The 19,463-nt window shown below is 26.6% G+C and overlaps 5 protein-coding genes across 13 annotated transcripts; 2 read left to right on the top strand and 3 right to left on the bottom strand.

Moving 5' to 3' along the window:
• Positions 1–520: 520 nt before the first annotated feature.
• LOC124426181 (mucin-3A-like) lies at positions 521–3,886 on the bottom strand. Its single transcript, XM_046967565.1, has 2 exons — positions 876–3,886; positions 521–722 (listed from the first exon to the last, which is right to left on the bottom strand). Exons 1-2 carry the CDS (start codon positions 3,884–3,886, stop codon positions 521–523), a joined length of 3,213 nt encoding a protein of 1,070 aa, XP_046823521.1.
• A 1,988-nt stretch (positions 3,887–5,874) lies between these two features.
• LOC124425921 (dynein light chain 2, cytoplasmic) lies at positions 5,875–9,776 on the top strand. Of its 2 annotated transcripts, XR_006942606.1 has the most exons (4): positions 5,875–6,043; positions 6,789–6,906; positions 8,344–8,662; positions 8,846–9,776. XR_006942606.1 is itself a non-coding variant. In XM_046967000.1 (3 exons), exons 2-3 carry the CDS (start codon positions 6,799–6,801, stop codon positions 8,503–8,505), a joined length of 270 nt encoding a protein of 89 aa, XP_046822956.1. In that variant the 5' UTR covers positions 5,875–6,043; positions 6,789–6,798; the 3' UTR covers positions 8,506–9,776. The 2 variants fall into 2 exon arrangements, 1 of the variants encoding a protein (XP_046822956.1); XM_046967000.1 differs by having other exon boundaries at positions 8,344–9,776.
• An 898-nt stretch (positions 9,777–10,674) lies between these two features.
• Positions 10,675–13,240, bottom strand: LOC124425920 (succinate--CoA ligase [GDP-forming] subunit beta, mitochondrial). Its single transcript, XM_046966999.1, has 6 exons — positions 13,029–13,240; positions 12,777–12,876; positions 11,612–12,207; positions 11,392–11,526; positions 11,197–11,325; positions 10,675–10,916 (listed from the first exon to the last, which is right to left on the bottom strand). The coding sequence occupies exons 1-6, from the start codon at positions 13,228–13,230 to the stop codon at positions 10,804–10,806; spliced, it is 1,275 nt and encodes a 424-aa protein (XP_046822955.1). The 5' UTR covers positions 13,231–13,240; the 3' UTR covers positions 10,675–10,803.
• A 38-nt stretch (positions 13,241–13,278) lies between these two features.
• On the top strand, positions 13,279–17,287 carry LOC124425919 (protein arginine N-methyltransferase 9-like). Of its 8 annotated transcripts, none has more exons than XM_046966992.1 (8): positions 13,279–13,413; positions 14,149–14,312; positions 14,432–14,558; positions 14,764–15,165; positions 15,241–16,239; positions 16,420–16,573; positions 16,639–16,725; positions 16,809–17,287. In XM_046966992.1, the coding sequence occupies exons 2-8, from the start codon at positions 14,150–14,152 to the stop codon at positions 17,154–17,156; spliced, it is 2,280 nt and encodes a 759-aa protein (XP_046822948.1). In that variant the 5' UTR covers positions 13,279–13,413; position 14,149; the 3' UTR covers positions 17,157–17,287. The 8 variants fall into 8 exon arrangements, with proteins under 8 accessions (XP_046822948.1, XP_046822949.1, XP_046822947.1 ...); XM_046966993.1 differs by lacking the exon at positions 13,279–13,413 and adding an exon at positions 13,758–13,878; XM_046966991.1 differs by lacking the exon at positions 13,279–13,413 and adding an exon at positions 13,778–13,952.
• A 156-nt stretch (positions 17,288–17,443) lies between these two features.
• Positions 17,444–19,117, bottom strand: LOC124425905 (serine hydrolase-like protein). The gene is made up of 2 exons (XM_046966953.1): positions 18,793–19,117; positions 17,444–18,547 (listed from the first exon to the last, which is right to left on the bottom strand). The coding sequence occupies exon 2, from the start codon at positions 18,536–18,538 to the stop codon at positions 17,651–17,653; it is 888 nt and encodes a 295-aa protein (XP_046822909.1). The 5' UTR covers positions 18,539–18,547; positions 18,793–19,117; the 3' UTR covers positions 17,444–17,650.
• Positions 19,118–19,463: the final 346 nt, after the last annotated feature.

The following is a 19,463-nucleotide window of genomic DNA, read 5'->3' as shown; positions in this document are numbered from 1 at the left end:
TGTCTCAGTAAGATCTCGGACTCGCATGATACTAGTCGTTCGCGATCAACCATATGAACGATCCGCTAAACAGTCCAACTCGCTTTCATAAAACCGCGCCAAATGATACTCTGGCAAATCTTCGGTTACAATTTATTCATTGTCTACGAACATTAATACGACATTTATTATTTTTTTCTTAAGACATATAATATTTAATATTAATTTATTTCATATTTCTTATCTATACATCTTTCTCCATCTTCCTACCTTATCTGCATTATTTATAGTTATCAAGAGTTCTTATTTTTATACATCATTTACACGTTTACTTCAGTACTTAAGTTTTACTTTTAATCAGTCATACTTATGTAGCGTTCTTTTCTCCCATTAGATTTGGGAAAGTAAAGAAAGTTATTCTTTCTTATAAGCTTACTGTATATATTCAAGATACAAAACTTTTCAAAAGATGCCGTAGCTATCTTAATATTTATCTGTTTGAAAAATCTATTAAATTATGATAAATTTTCTTTAGTGTTATTTACATCCTTGTATATCCCTTTTTCTTTATGAATTTCTTTTTTCTCTTTTTGTTGCATCCTTCAGGAATCATTGTCACTCTGTTTAAATTTCGTAATATTGGGATGGTTCTTTCTGTCGGTGGTAATGGTGTAAATTTTTCCGATTCAACAGGAGGTTTAAAAGTACTGAGATATCTCGATGATGTTATTAGTGAAACCGATCTGTGTGTAATATCCTCATCCTCATCCTCATCCTCATCCTCATCCTCATCCTCATCCTCATCCTCATCCTCATCCTCATCCTCATACTCATCCTCATCCTCATCCTCATCCTCATCCTCATCCTCATCCTCATCCTCATCCTCATCCTCATACTCATCCTCATCCTCATACTCATCTTCTTCAAAAGAATCAACGGTAGTTCTTCTTTCAATCGTTTCAAATAATGGAATGACTTCATCCTTCGTTTCTTCCTCAAATCCATTTCGTCTTTCTATGTCAAAATCATCCGTCGTCAATAAAGACACGAAATCAGAAGGTGTTGTAAAATATAATTTTAAATCCGTTTCTTCGCTTTCAGTAACAAATAATTTACTTTTTTCGTCAAAATAGTCAGTAGTTATTTCTATTTCCAAATGTATACTACTATCAGTTATTGTTGGAAATATTTCAGTCTGGGTAATCGTTCCTATTTCAGTAACCAAAGATATATTTAGTGTTGTTTCATCTGGCGAGACAATAAATTTCGGAAGGGTTATATCCAATTTGGTTTCCGATTCAATTTCAAGCGTACTTAATGTGTGATCATGTTTTTTATGAGAGCTTTGATCAGCCCACCATTCTAAATGTTCTGTTGTGGAAGTGAATATTTTATCTGAAGTTAGGGTAAACTCTTCGATGGTAGAAACCAAAGATGTTGTCGTCGATGTTTTTTCGAAATCTTTGAAGGTTTCAGAAATCGTTGATGTTTCAAGTTCTTTTATCATCGTTATTGTTTTCATTTCAGTTAAGATAGGTTTCGTAGTCAATGAAACCATCGGGACAGTTTTATTCTCAATGATCTTGCTTGTTTCCTTCTCAATAATCTCAGTAGTTTCAAATTTCGAAGTAGTTTTTCGATCGAATATCGTCGTTTCTTCTTCTTCTTCGTATTCATACCAGGTTGTGATAGATTTATCTTCATCTTCATATTTGTCCTCCTCGTATGCTTCTTCATAATCTTTACCATATTCTGTATCATAGAATTCTTCATATTCTGAACTATCTGTTACCGTTTTCATTTTCTCATCGAACGTTGTTTTCAATATTTTTAAAGATTCTGTTTTGTTAAATATATCGATAGTAGTGTTAAGTGGTAAGAATAGAACAATTTCTTCCGTTGTAGTCGCTTCTGATGACGTACGAGTTATCATATCAGTTTGCAAAAATGACATAGGTGTTGACGGATAGGTTTCAAAGAAAGATGTAAACGAAGTGTTTTCGTAAGGAATGAAATCAATTACAGGTGTTGTTATTAAAGGAAAGATTTCCTCCTCTAAGGTAGTAGATGTAATTTCTGTCGATGGAATAATTGTAATTTCGAAATCTAGCAATGTAATTTCTTGAGATGTCAAAAAAGTAGAAGTAAAAAGTTGCGAAATTAGTTCGACTATTGTACTTATTTCTTCTTCCAATTCGGTATATCTTACCGAGTAAGTAGACGTAGGTAATGTATACATTTCTGATAATGGTAGAAGGGACATACTTTCGGAAAATGGACTAAACTCTGTTAAAGTTGATAGCGTTGTGCCTTTCGGTTCCAAAATTTCTTCCGTTATTGTAATAATCTCCGTTAACATTGTAGAAGGTAATGAAACAGTAGTCTCTAATATTTGATCAGCATAATAAGTATCAAGTGTTGCCGATGTTGTTACGAAAACATAAGTTTTACTTTCCGTTATTGCAGAGGTCTGTAAAGAAAAAACTGTAAAACTATATGTGGTTTCTATTGAAGAAATAAATATAGTTTTGAAAGCTAGAGATGTACTTTCTTCAGTGATTGATAAAGTTGATAACGTTGTTGTGCTTGAAGGTTCCAAAATTTCTTCTGTTAACGTGGTAATTTCTGTTGATATTGTAAAAGACAATGGAGTAGTTGTTTCTAATATTTTAGGAACTGTCCTATCAACATGGTAAGTAACGAATGTTGCTGATGTTGTTTCGAAAACGTAAGTTTCACTTTCTGTTGTAGCTATTGATGTTTCTAAAGATGAAACTATATAAATATATGTGGTTTCGGTTGAAGTTGGGATCTCTGTAGTTATTGGCAATTCTTCTACTGTCGTTACATTTATAATTATTTCCGTCGTTGTAATTTCAGGAGTAATGGTAAACGTAGTATAAATCATTTCTGTTGTAAATAAATCAACCTCCTCTTCTTCTATCATTGATAACGTTGTACTTTCTAAGAAAACAGAACTAATTGTTTCTGTAAACTCTATTGTTTCATATTCTGTTATAGTACTCATAAAAACTAATATTTCTGTCGGGCTTGTAAAATCCGATATTTTTATATCAGTTTTATTTGTATACGTCTCCATTGTATACGGAGATGTAAAAGTGATTGTTGTAATTATTTCGCTTTCTTCTGTTTCTTCTATAAACTCTGTAGTAGTTACACTTTCCGTAATAGTAACAGGAGTAATTATTGACGTTTCAAATGTTATCGTGGATTGCGTTGTAACAGAAGTTATTGTATCATACGTAATCATTAATTCTGTTTCCTCAAATAATGATGATTCTGTTATATTTTCTATCCATGTTGTCATTTCCTCGTCAGTTAAAAACGGTAATGTCTCCATGATTGTAACTTCTGTTATAGATATCAAAGTACTTTTGTACTCCATTGTCATACTTGTCGCTTCTGTTGTGCTTTCTGAAGTTGTACTAGGTGAAATACTAGTATAAATTGTAAATTTTGTAGTCACTCCAGATAACGATGTTTCCATAATTTCTGTTGTTGTTGATTCGATAATAAATATCGTAGTTACAAATGATGATGCTTCTGTGACCGCAAAACTCAAAGTTGGCTCTCTTAATTCTGTAGTCTGCATAGTTTCAATTATTGATAATAATGTAACAAAAGGAGTAACATCAATTTCTTCACTCGTTAAAGTATAAGTTACTTCAGTTTGTAATTGTTCTAAATCGATTGTTGTTAATGCCGTGGTGAATGTTGTAATTTTTTCTTCGTAATAATCATACCAATAAGTACTTATTTCGGGTTCCTCGTAATCATACTCATACTCATCTTTATCATTACTTTCTAGATTTTCATCTATGTAATAATCGTAATCGATTGAGTTGTTTTTTGTCACTTCTTCCGGACTCTTTGAATCATTGTACATTCTTTTTATATCATTTCTTCGTTTCTCTTTGTTCTGCATTTTCAATTCTTTTTCAGGAAGCTTACGCGAATTCGATGATTTTACATTTCTTACGTTATAAATATTAGCATTTGTAACTGTAGTAAAATATTGTTTTTTAATATTTCTTATATTTCTTAACAATAATGAACTTTGATCGTCAAATCGCGACGTATGATATGAGTAATAAGCATTTCTTTTTTTTCTTAAATATGATTTTTCTAATAATTTATTCTTCCTTTTTGAATCTTCATTACGATGCATTTTGAACGGTTTATAATTCCCTAATTGATGTTTAATGTGACGTGGCATTATCACTGACTTTAAATTTCTACCTAATCGAAAGTGTATCGGTATATTATAGTTTTCATTATTATTTCGTTTCTTTGTCAAACTAACTTTCTCTCGATTATATTGTAATAGAAACGACTTCTTGACATTATGTTTTACGTTTATCGAATTAGAAACTGTGCGTAATCCTATATCAATAAAAAAGTATCGTGGAATATAAATCTCCAAATATATGTATTTGAAATTGCCATTTTGACTGACGTAAAAATTGTCAGTTGCATAAAATCCGTAATGTACAATGAATTCATCTATCCTTAAAGGATCATAATCGATAATTTGAAACTTGATTTGTATGAGATAAACTTTCATGCTCTTCGATAAATTAAACGGTATATTATTCGTATAATTTACATTTAAAAAAGTAACTTTCATTGTTCGGGTCGGATCATTCAATAATGCCTCTAAAAAAAAAGTAATCGTTTTTAGGATCGTTCGTTATCACTATTAGAATTTATGGATATATACCTGATCTTGAAATTGATCTCACAGAAACATCGTAATTGGAGTTTTTAATAAAACTCGATTTTAGTATAGCTCGAGTTTTTTTATTCTTTCTTATATCTATCCCTTCTTCGGAACTTCTTTTTATATAAATCATAGTGTAAAACATAATGAGAACAATAATTCTCATAGCTTTATATTGCAAGCACTTTCAATCTTCATCATTAGATTGTGATTTACACAGAGTTTAGTCGAGCTCTTGTAAAATTTTTTAAATGGTAAACAATAATCATGAAATATCATTTCGATGTCATTTCGATGTAGTAAATTTTTTTCAAGTAAATTAACGATGAATCAAATACTCATACGTACATAACACCAAGGTTGTAACAAGACAGTAGGTTTGAATAAGCATATTTAAAATCAAAAACTGACGTACGTTATATCGATAATCGAAGCTGATTTATAATCGAACGTCGAAATCACAAAACTTAAACAACATCGACAATTTCTCTTTATGGATATTATAATTTTTACTTTACAAATGGATATTATATTTAATAAATTCTAATAAAAATTTGTTATGAAATTAATTCTTCTATTAAAATTATTTATATTAATCATTTATGATGTTATACTCATATGTTAAAATATTTTAATTACAATAACAGAAAGTAATTATTATTAAAATATTCAATAGTACTTCAAAAATAATAAGATATTTAATAATAATAAAAAATTTTTTATCTAAAAATTATTGTTTAAGAAGATAACCTACAAAACTATCTTAATTATATAAATTTAATCTTTTTAATTTATTGCTAATAAAAATAATAACACAGTCGTGTGCGATATGAATTATTCGAGATTTTATATATGACAGGTAAGGCATGACAAGATAACATAAGATAACTGCAATAATGTAAGATATATTTAGAGTTACTATTTTTTTGTATATTTATAATAAATTCTTCTAAAGAATTATAAAACTTTCTTAAAATTACGTGATACGTGCTTTATTTATCGATAGAAATTTAAAAAATATGTCTATATATAAATGATAAAACTAAATCTCAATTTGTTTTTTCGCGGCATACTAGTTGCAAGGCATTCTGGACCGATAGAAGACCCTGATAGAAGACCCTAATCGTGAGCCAATAAGAACCGTAGGATATCTGCGGACATTTCAGTCTGAAACTCGGTCGAGTAATTTTCGTTGTCGGCTTAAGTGCGCAAAAATTTTTAAGTAAATTATTCCATTTTGAGAATTCCGCATATAACAGGGGGAAAAGAAAATTATAAACGCTTTCCCTGCGTTTTTTAGTGAAAGTGTGTTTATAAAAAAAGGTATGTTTATTATTTTATCAGATGTATTGCTTTTTTAAAACCGAGGTAAAAGTCTTGCTTTTGCTATATGCCAAAAAATAATTTTATATTTTGATCTATCATATTTAATATGCTTTGTAAGTAAATGTATTAACATTGATTTCCATTGCAATTTCAATCGCGTGCAAGTAAACTGTTATACTTATTAAGCCATATCGACAAAACAATATCCTCCCGCGTTTCATTCCATCCGTTAATATTGTACTGATATCTAAGTCGTTAAAAACATTGTCTTTTTTCGATAATTTAAAATTTTTGTTATGCCATCGATTGATATACACGCTGTCATTAAAATTGCTCATTTTCCATTTTTCAAGTATGTTCAATATTTTCATTTTATGCACAATTTCATTTATATATCGAAAACTTTTTCGTAAATTTAATGAAAGAATTTTATCTGTGTTATTGATGTGTTAAAAACATAATCCGTTCTATGTTTTATTTTTACTAATAGTTGATTGAATTACTTTTTATGATACAAATAAAAATTTTGGAGTTATAACTTAAAAGCACAAATATCTGTCATATTATTTTTTGTCAAAAATTTATTATGTATGTTATAAAAAAATAATGTGTATATATGTATATATATATATATATATATATATATATATATATATATACACATAACATATATATACATAACATATATATGTGTGTGTGTGTGTGTGTTTGACAATAAATTCAATAATCGTGTATTTTATAGAACAAACAAAATGTCAGACAGAAAGGCTGTTATCAAGAATGCGGATATGTCTGAAGAGATGCAGCAGGATGCTGTCGATTGTGCAACTCAAGCTTTGGAAAAGTATAATATAGAAAAGGTAACTGCTTTAAAAAAATATATGATTTCTATTTAGAAGTATCTATTTTTCTTAAAGATTTAAATTAATGTAAAAATATAATGTGAAATGAATTTGCAGGGAATCTTATTTTGCATGTCGTTACAGTAGGAGTGACACTTAATTAGACAGTATTAGCCTAATATGCATGAGCAAAGTTTTTAAATGATCTGAAGATCTTAAGTCTAAACTGACAAACTAAATTATATATATATATATATAAAAAAAAAATAAAATAAAATAAAAACAAATAAATTCAGTATTTGTCATCCCCATTTCAAGCTTATATTACGGCTGTTCATTTTCAGCTGATATTGGTTCTATAGATTTTTTCCTCATTGAATTAAAGTTTTTCTACAAATTCTAGGGTTTCCAGGAATATTATAAAACAATTATATATGTGGAAACATAACAACAGGAGATTGGAATGCAAAATAAGATTCCTATGGATTTTTTTCTATCAAAATTCACACGACTTCTAACTATGGTACTGAAACACGTAGCCAATAACAAGAAACATGCATATGCGTGCCATGTGTATATGCTTGATTATACATCACATGGAATTTATGAATAAGTATTAAGAGGCATATTATTAACTAATATTGAATTTAATATAACTCAAAATATCAATGAAAAATGTATGAAATAGATATCCTCTCTATCTCTCTCTCTATATATATATACATTTTTTTTTTAATTTAATATGACTTAAATAATAATACATATTCAATTAAATAAGAAATGTAATAGGATTAAAAATGAAATTTTTTTCTTATAATATAATTTTTTATCTTATACATCTTTCACTCAGGAAATCTACATATAAGAATGAAGCATATGTCACAGCATAAAGAAAAGTACTTATGATATTAGAAGTGCATACTTTATTTACGTAATAGGTATTATTTTCTGTTCATTTATATATTATTCAATTATCATTAATGTTATCATTTCATTAGTTTAAAATATATGAGAAATATTATAAAAACTTAGAATCTGAAGTTTCAATAATATTCATATAATACATTTAGAAAAAATATGTATGAGAAAAAGCAGATTAAATTGCATAAATATTACACTATGATATATATATGTATAAACATCATTTTCTTTTAATCACTAAATAAATTAGTTTGTGTTTTTACTAATGTAAATATGTTTTGTTAAAACTTGACTTTTACTTATCAACATATATACTAAAAATGAACACAGTAGATTTATAATGCATAACTGATTTCTTTGTCTGTGGGAAGTTTTACATTTTAATACAGATTTTAGATACAAGACCAAACAGTTGACAATATAAACGTACATTGCATTTATTTCATATGTTTGAACAAAAAAATAGATTTTCCAGATGTATATTGTACATGGGAATTCATCAAGTATAATCATTGTCCATTTTTTTGATTGCAGGATATAGCAGCATTTATCAAGAAAGAATTTGATAAAAAATATAATCCAACGTGGCACTGCATTGTAGGACGTAATTTTGGAAGTTATGTAACGCACGAAACAAGACATTTTATATATTTCTACCTGGGTCAGGTAGCCATCCTTCTCTTTAAGAGTGGATAAGCTGATTTCTATTTTCACATCTTTCCTTTCTTCTTTCCTCCTTTTCCTTACTGATACTATACAGAACACGAAATTACCGTACCATGTGTAAAAACCAACTGCATTATGAATATGAGATTTGCTTTAAAAATAGTAAAGCATACTCCTAACGAACAAAGTAAGAAATATCAACATTATCAATTTGACATTGTTAATAGCTAAGTATTTGAAAAAAATAGATTGAGAATGTATGTAGAAAAATCAAAGGGTAGGAAACTATCTGAAATTATTGGCATATTACCTAATATTTTGAAATGTATAGTAAATGCTAAAACTTTGTTGTGTTCTTGTTTTATATTAGGTAAGTACGTGAGGTCGAAGCTAGGAATTCACTTGGACCACGCCGACTATCCCACACGCACACTACACAAACGACTGTGACGTATATGAAAGAGCGAACGTCACTATGCTTCTGACACGCTTCCACTTGTAAGCAAAAGTTAAAACTCTGCATGTATATCACGTCTCAATACGTTTGTAAATTAGAAAATCTTTGTTCCTGAGATGCACAAAAAAAAAGAAGTATTGTACGGAAATTACAAATTTACGTGAAATACTACAACAACATAGAATAATATGGGACAAATTGATTTCTATACAATTATGTAGAACGTAAAAAGATCTATTTAGATATACATATATGGCGTGGCGTTATATAGTCTTGCGTGAATCTAGTGGATTCCTATCTTAAGTTCCAATTTAACATTCAAGATCCTGTATAAATATTTACACAGAATAGACTATTTCTTATTTTGGACGAAGCAAGAAACATACGTATAATTTCTAGTCCCCTTATACAACAATGGACGAAAGTCAAGTGGAATGTAATTTCCTGCGAATATGAAAATTGAAAGTTATCTTACTAAAAATGTTATGCATCAAATGATTAAACTATTTCTTTGTTTTTCATTGTGACATTTCGTTTAGGTTAAGTTAATAATTATACAAGATTATTTGTATCAACAAAACTTGTTATCAAATTTTGATAACTTTTACCAACATGTTAGCATATGCAGCACTACATTATGATATTTGAATCATTTGTTTCCTACCTTCACACAATATTTTATATTTTACATATAACGTCACAAAAATTTTATCTCTCATGCCACTTACTCTTAGACAAATGCTCGAAGTCGTATCTCTTATTCTGCCCATTTTAGTTTGTATGTAACATTTAATACTTCGTATTATGGTACTTATACATGATAAATAAATAACTATACATAATATTTATACACTGTGCAATCTTCAAGCAATTTTTCATGCAGTATTGATTATTATAATGTTGCTACATTGTTCAGATTTTAGATCACAAATTAAACTTTGTGCAAAAAATAATTTTGAAGATTTTTTTGCAAGATTTTAATATTCATATAATGTGATTTGTTATTACATCTAATATCATATAATTTTTTCGTCTGAAAATATTAAGAATACGAATATATTAATTATTTACAAAATATTAAGTAGTGTATTTGTGCAACTTTTATGTTTAATCAATATTATACAAACTTTGTCTATTTTAATAGGCATATTTACAAATTACCAACTGATGCTGACTAAATATGTTATATTTAATCAATGATTGAAAAATCGGACATTCAATAATAACAATGAAGCTCTCTTTGATCTGGTACTTTGTTTAAAAAATATTTCTAAAACGTTAAATAAAGTATATAACAATAGATAGATGTTGAGTAAAATGTGTTCTTTTATAAATATGTTAAAAGTGAAAGTAACAAAAAAAATTACAAAATTTACTTTTAGTCCCATGAATAAAAATTATAATAGAGAGGTATAATAATTTTAATAAACAAATGGAAAGTTGCATTTTGAGAATACATAGAAAATGCATTTTCTAATATATTCTATATCATAAAAATAATATAGCATAAATGGATAAAATGATAATCCATTATTACTAAAACGAAATAAAGTTTATAATTCAATGCTATACACCATAATCTTGTTTTCCTTTGAATACATGCATTAAAAAATTAAATATATTTATAAAGCTATATTCAAAACGATATATATAGTTATATTCATAACGATATAAATCATTTTTAAAAATCTGTAAAAATCAGAAAAATATTAATTAAATAATTTGCAATAAGACAATGAGAATTTATGAAAAAACTGTGCAAGTTATATTATATGAATCTTTTTTGTATTAAAATCTACAACACTACAAATCACAACCGTAGATTTCCAGTCTTTAGGAGGTTATATAGTTATAAGAAAATAGCAATGTATTTATGTTTTTATAGACATAACAGCTTTTCTTGCTGCTTCATCTAAGTCATTAGCTGTAATTATTGGCAAGCCGGAGTCTCTAAGAGTCTTTTTTGCTTCATTTACATTAGTACCTGCAAATAATGTAAAGTAAAAGAAACAAAATATACCATATTTAACTGCTTGTGTGTTCAAGTAAAAGAATAACAATTCTTGCAACTAAAATTACTAATTATGTCATAGACTTAATGCAATAATGATCAAGTCAAAACAGATTTCTTTTTAATTTTTATAACTAACATCATAATTTTCAATAAAAAATATATTTGTCATTGAATTGTGAAAAATATTGTTTTTTGATTTGATCATTTTTTGCAATAAATGTTTTTGTTTCTGTTATTGAAAAATGATTACCTTCTAATCGAACCACAAGAGGTATTTTAAGACCTAAATTTCGTGCAGCTGCTATAATTCCATTTGCTATGGTAGTACAATTTACGATTCCACCAAATACATTAACAAGAATAGCTTTTACTTTTGGATCTAAAAAATTAATTATATCATAAAAATACTTTATACATATAAAATAATAACAATCTATAAGCATACCTTCATTTAAAATACGAAATGCTTGATAAACTTGGTCCTCTTTTACATTTCCACCTACATCTAAAAAATTAGCAGGGTTTCCTCCATTTAATTGGATAATATCCATTGTTGCCATAGCTAAACCAGCTCCATTAACTGAAAATAAAAATAATAAAAATTATGCTGTTATAAATAATCGATATACTATAAAAACATGCATATATTACTGTAAAATATCAACCTAAACATCCAATATTCCCATCCATTCCGATGTAATTTAAATTAAAATGTAATGCATCTACTTCTCTTGGATCCTTTTCATTAGTATCTTCTAAAGCAAAAAGCTCTTGCTGTCTAAATTGTGCATTATCATCAAATGAAATTTTGGCATCTACTGCAACAACTTGTTTATCTTTGGTTAATACTAATGGGTTGATTTCAATTTGTAAAGCATCAATATCAACAAATAATTTCCATAAACTCTTCAATTCGTAAATTGCTTTCTTATGTACCTCTGGGTCACTAAATCCTAAGAAATTACTGATATCTTTGGCAATAGCATCATTAATCCCATTATATATATCCAATGGTACAGTTTTTATTAATTCAGGTTGTTCTTTAGCAATAGCTTCAATGTCCATACCACCCAGTGGAGAGGCGATTATTACTGGTCCATTATGTTGTCGATCCATCAGAATGCAAATATATTTTTCAGAAACAATATCAACAGATTCAGCTATCATAACTTTTTGTACCAGAATGCCATCCTTTGAAGTTTGTTTAGTAATCAGCCGATGACCTAACATATTCTTTGCAACATCTACTACTTCTTTGGGACTATTAAAAAAAAAATATTTCAAAATAACATAAAAAATTAAACAAAAGCAACTATTATCTCTATAATAATATTTTAAATGTTTAACGTATAAAAAATATAAAATTATTATTATTACATTCATAATCATTAAATATACATTTAATATAATTAAAAGTGCAAGTTTTTAAAAAGTGATATTAAATTTATTATTGATTTCATTGAATACGAAAAAAAGAAAACAAGTCCATTATTAAATTCATGTCAAGTTCCAACAAATCTTTAAAGAAAAATTTTAAACTTTTCAACTCTTATTTTAATCCTTTGTAAACAGTAAATTTATTGTCTTGGTTTCGTAATATACATTGAATTGTATTAAAAAAAAATGACACTAGAACCTTCTTGTTATTAATTATTAAATTTTAAGAAATTAATTTTTTTTTTATTACTATTAAATGATCAGTTCCCTATGTCATTCAATATCACAAAATAATTTAAATTAGCCGCTGTAGTAGATTTATCAAGAATAATTTGTAACATTTTGTATAAGCCACTTCATATAAAATACCTTTACACATTTATTTTAACTTACTCCTTTGTAAGATGTACACCACCTTTAAAACCATTGTTGAACCATCCTTTACCACGTCCTCCTGCCAATACTTGAGCTTTGATAACATATTCATTTGCATCTGGAAGATAAACAAAAGAAACAAAAAGTTCATTGGTCTCAAAATTGTCATAATCAAGAAAATTATTAATAATACACAAGCGAAAAAAAATTGGTATATTTTATTATAGATGTATAAAATATGATGAAAAAAGGAAAAAAAATTATACTAACATAAATTCTTTAGAGCAGAGCTGGCTTTGTTTAAATCATCAATGATGGCGAAATTTTGTACAGATATACCACAGTCCCTTAAAAGCTCTTTGCTTTGATATTCTAATAAATTGAGTTTTCTAAATTGTATCACCTCGCATAATCGATTTTTAATAAAAATTTGTGGGGTTTGGAAAGATTTTAAACTAAGTATTCGCAACATTCTTAACCTTAAGACTTCCACTTGATAAATAGTTCAAAAAACATCACTTGTACTCCAATCGAAGTGTGTTAATTCTCGCATGCGAGATTAGGAAAAAGAACACCACAAACAGACATTTTTCGGCAGCAAGACTACATAACGTTCATCAACGATGATTGGATGACGACAATACGCGCGAATAACGTATACGTTAAAATTCATGTTAAAAATCATTAACAACGATCTTTTTATATGACTAAATATATATATTGAAGAGAAATTCCAATACAAATGGTTTATAGATATGTATAAAAATTGGGAAGTTTTTCTAACCTATTAACATACGAATAACATGACGGAAATTCATGAAGTTGAAACTACCTGTATTTATTTTTGATGGGATAACATAATATATTTCTTATTCTTATTTTTTTTTTTTTTTAGAATTTTTTATTATTTTAATTATTCAATGTCATTTATATTTACTTATTTATTGGAACTGTCACAGTATATAACCATATATATATATATATGTTCGTCAGGCGCAAATATTTTGTTTTCATACCGTATGACTAATAAGCACAGTTTATTATAACACGTTTGTTTTAAATCTTATTTCTCCACCCTATTTTTTATTTTTACTAAGCTGACAGCGCTATCTCTGTTTGTGTATGTGTAATCATAAAACTCATCAACCAAATTCAAAGTTAATGTTTTTATTTGGTACAAATATATACAACAAGGTTATATATGATCTTTTTTTCTAATTTACACACGTGATTTCTTGTTATGAATATATTCTTTCATATATAATTTTTTGTACATATTTTTGTTGAAATTGACTTGATTTTTTGGATATACAGTCATATTTTTAAGTTATTCGAATGTAAATATGTTTATATTTACGTAATAAAAAGATTAATTTTATTATATTTTAAGGATGGAAATGGAAGTAAAAGATATAATAGAAAAATCTTTGAGAAAGGCAAAGGATCATGACAGTCTTGGCCATGTTGGAAAGGCTTATGCTTATTATACTGTTGTAGCAGAATTATGTTCTCCAAAAAGAGCAGAAATAGAGGAAGCATTTACAGATGTGTTATGTATGTTTTTATAAATAGTTTGTCTTGTCTATTTATATACTGTTATGTATCTTGTATATATTGTTTGTCTTCTGTTTATATCATTTGTATTCTTTACAATGAAACAAATGTATATTTAGGTGAATGGTGTATGCAATTGGAGGTCAATAATAGGTTTTCTGATCTTCTGTTATGTTATAAACATTCTTTAGATATTTATCCAAATAATCCACGTATGCTAAATAATTTTGCAGCGCATCTTCTAAGGTAATAATTATGGTGAGATCATGCTTTTAGATCTATAGATTAATATCTAACAACTTCAAAAAATTGAGATCTTATTAGCTTATTTTATATATCTATTGTTATACTTTAATTTTAAAACATAACCATCTGATTCTTTAATATATAGATATAAATTGTATAAGACATTCTTGTTTGGATAGAAAAATTTATTATTATGCTGTTTAAGGAATAACGATCCTATGAGAGCAATACCTTATTTGAAAAAAGCCTTGAGAGTTGATCCTACTTTTCTACCTGCAGAACGAAATTTGCAAAATGCACATAGTATGGCTGTAGCTAGATGGCACTTTCCAATGTTGAACGATAAGCAAAGAAATAATGCATTTGCACAAGCAATACATAAAAGAATTTCTGAAGGCTATGACACCGTTTTAGATGTAGGAACTGGCACAGGTCTTCTAAGCTTATATGCAAAAGATGCAGGAGCCAAAAACATTTATGCATGTGAATATTCAACAGTAATGGTTAACATAGCAAAAAATGTGTTTGAGCGCAATGATGCAAAAGATATAAAATTGATACCTAAGCTTTCTTCAAATCTTAGAATACCAGACGATATTCCAGAAAGGTTGATTGAATTACTAAAAAAGATTAAAACTTAAATTTCTGATTGTAAAAAATTAGTTATTAATTTTTTTTTCAGGTTGAAATTAATAGTAACTGAAACATTTGATGCTGGTTTGTTTGGAGAATTAATAATACCATCTATGATTAATGCACACAAAAATATTTTAAGTAAAGATGGAATGGTTATACCTATGAGAGCCACTCTTTACATGGCTGCTGTTGAATGTGAATATATACGATACAGGTCATCAGTTTTATTTAACAAAATAAAAGAAGAATGCTCTCTTAGTTTTGATAATGTGCTTATAATACCAGACGATGAATATTATGATACAGAAAATCTTGAAAATGTTAAAATAAATCATATAACAGAACCACAAGTATTATTACATGTTAATTTTAATAACATGTATGAATTACAAGAATTTGCAAAAGATGGCATAAAGGCTATACGATGTGTCAAATGCAGATATGATGGTATTATAGATGGATTGGTAACTTGGTTCAAACTACATCTTGATGAAGAAATTGTAATAGATACATCAGAAGCAAATTCTTGTTGGCAACTGGCTGTATTTCCAACAATTCCAGCAGTCTGTAAAGAAGGTGATAACTTAACGATTAAGACTGAAGTACATAATGGAAAATTAAAGTGTTCTTACACATTAAGCACATTCAAATCTGATATTGATTCTAAATGTACATATCGTTTACCAAGAGAAATAATAATGTTCCTTAATGATCTTGAATATATTAAATCTCTTATTCAAATTAGCAAATCTCATGAAACTAGAAAATTAAATTGTATTTTGGATACCTCACCATTTCCTATCTACGGTTTGATGCAATTAAAAAAAAATAAACATAGTGAAATTTTATATTATGAAAGTAGTAATTTAATACTTTGTCATCTTGTTGAACAAATTATTAAAGAAAATGAAATTCAAGGAACAGCCTATGCTGTATCTGATTATCGTCAAATTCAACATCCTGTAGATATTATACTTTTTCATAATTTTGATATGAAGGGAGAACTAAAAGATTGGGGCCAAGATAGTTGTCATGAACTTTTCAGGTAAAATGTCATCTTTTATTTTTTATAATCTCAAAATTATTTCGATAATTTATAATGACCGATATCATTAACATAAATATTGATAATATCTAATGATTTATATGCATATTAAGACTGTTATAATTAACTGTGGCTTGTCTTGTATATTCTTAATAAAATAATTAGAAATACATATTTTAGCTATTTGTTAAAGCCAGAAGGCATTATACTACCAGAGAAAGTATTTTTGATGGGACAACTTATATTCTCAGAAGATTTACCTAAAATAGTATCTGTAAAAGATGCAAATATTCAGTGGGAAAAAAATACATCGAATAAATCAAATTTTCATAAGGTATATATTATTAAGAATAAAATAATATTTTTCAATTTATGATTATTAGAATTTTTTCTTTGTAGCATAATAATGAATATATTAATATTATGACAAATATTAAAGATGCATATTCAAGTTATAAGATTGCAGAATATATTAATGAATATAAGGTAATCTACTTGTAAGATTATATAATAATATACTATAGTCTATGATGAGTTAAATCTGCATTAAAAAAATTCTAATGTTGCAGATAGATCAAATATTTGACTTAAATTTAAGTCTGTATTCTTATATACCTTTATCTGAAGTATATACATTAATAGAAATAAAAGAAAATGAAAAGACACAATCTGTTGTAAATTTAAAAAAAATAGGCAATAATAATAAGCAATTACATCCAAATGCTCTTATTTGTTGGTATAAAATTGAACTTACATCAGATCATGTACATTATACAAAAAGAAATGATTCTTTTATGAATCACATGGCCTTAGTGTTAGAAGATGAATTGCAAAACATTATTCGAGCAGATAATGAAGTAAATATTAAAATACAACAAGTCAAAGGTCTAGTAAGTATCAAGTTGATTACTGAATGAATCAAGAAGTACTGAATTATATATATGTGCATTTTTAGTTTTATAAATATGACTTTATTTTATAACAATTATATAACAAAATAATGAAAATATAATATTATGAAATTAGTAACATAATTAATATATGTTTTATAAATAAGTGTTTTTCTGCAATTATAAATATGTGGATCAAAATAAAATAATTTACATTAAAAAATTTTTACATATAATAATTTAATATATAAAAAACCAAAACATTATATATAAGAAAACATTTATCATTTGTATATAAATTCATAATAAAAAATTGCGAAGTTTATAAAACAATTAATAACATATAATATTTATAAGGCACCTTTCCTAAATTCAATATAATATTTTTCCCTAATTTCCTTAATTTAATAACTAATATATATAAATTTGCATTTATTCAATATCCTATCACCACATCAAATATATCATCAGCTTTCCATAAGTACAATTTTATTTATTTAAAATTCTTAATATATCATCTGTTAAAGTTTGCTTTTAATATTACTATCCAAGAAATTACATATATATGATGCTATTCTTTCTGGATAATTATTATGGACATCATGATTCCCAATTACATAAATAACAGAGATATAAGTGTTTAGTATTTGTTTTAACATATATGATATATCTTTGTATAAGTCTATTTCAGAATCTGATACAATAATCATACATGGAATTGAAATTTCTTTAATACATGTTAGTGATTGATCTATATTAAAAAAAGGTACTATAAATGTATTTAATCTAATATCACGATTATATTTATATAGATCATTAACTTTTGTTACAGCTCTCTTGTATAATGCTTCTGCAGCTTTTGAATTTAATGCTGAAAATCTTTTACATCTTAAAGCATATAATACTTCTTCTTTAGTATATAACCGAGGAGTTTTATTTGTGTTAGCTTTAATAGTAATATCACAAACTTCTCGTAAGCGAGATACAAGTTCTTTATTTGCTACCGGAGGCGATATTAAAGAATCCAATAATATTAATTTTTCAATCATTTTGGGATAGAGAATAGAAAACATTGTACCAATGTGACCACCAAAACTATGGCCCATATAAATACAAGTATCCCATTTTAATGCATTTAATACATGATATATAGAAAGTACATAACTAAAATAATTAAGTGGTATTCCTGAAGTAAAGTGTGATGAAAATCCATGTCCTGGTAAATCTATACATACAATATAATAATTTTTTGGAAGATACTTAATAATTCTGGTAAATGTACCAGCATTATCTGAAATTCCATGTACTGCTAAAATTCTTCTATCAGTTGACAGACCCCATGCTTTAGCAGCTATATGTCCCCATGGTACAGATAATTTCAATTCTTCACATTTTTGTTTTCCTTCCATCACTAATCACTATATATAAGAATTTGTTAATTGAATTGCGATTTGTAAAAATTAATGAATCGATTTTATAAAAATGTACAGATTATTCTTCGTGAATTTCTCACAAGTACTTTTAAATTTACTTAAAAGTATTTATAGAGTAATTTTTTTCATACACACACATTTAAAATACTTTGAAACAAATATATTAATAAAATTCGTTGTTATAATCTTTTATATTAAATATTATATTACATAAAACAATACGTGCTTACCTTGAAATTAAACAAAAAAGGTGAGAATGCAAATACTCTACAAATATTTGTGTTCACCTTTAATTCAATAATGTGATTATTTTTTTTTTATTATTATATATTATTTGGTATTAATATTATAGATTGTTAATAAAAAATATATAATGGTTAGGTTATAATTCAACTATATTTAACTGCGCAATTAGACTAGTTTTCTTTACTTAACAAGTAAATTTGTATAATGATTCTTTTTACATTATGTATATATATATACATAGCATTATGTACATAGTTTTATTGCATTCTATTACGTTTTGTTTACAAATGAAAGAAAAATATTCCTATTTTTTATTATAATTCTTTCTATCACATTATATATTATATATATATGTGTATATGTATGTAGATAATATTTAATATTACATAAGCACATGTATGTGTGTGTGTTGTGTGTAATATATATATATATATATATTTGTAAATATGTAGTACTTATAATATCTGATTATATCGATGAGATAATAGTTATAAAATATTTTTATTAGTTATAATTTCACATAATAATATAATAATATAAGTAATTTCCAATTGTAACATAGCCAGTGTAATATATATCATTCGTAAATACCTAGATTTTATAATTTGATATAATATATATATATGTGTATACGTATATATATATATATATATAT

This window comes from Vespa crabro, chromosome 8, assembly GCF_910589235.1.
Source record: "Vespa crabro chromosome 8, iyVesCrab1.2, whole genome shotgun sequence".
NCBI lineage: Eukaryota > Metazoa > Arthropoda > Insecta > Hymenoptera > Vespidae > Vespa > Vespa crabro.
The sequence above is the reverse complement of the archived record's forward strand: the minus strand, read 5'-3'. Positions and strand labels throughout refer to the sequence as shown.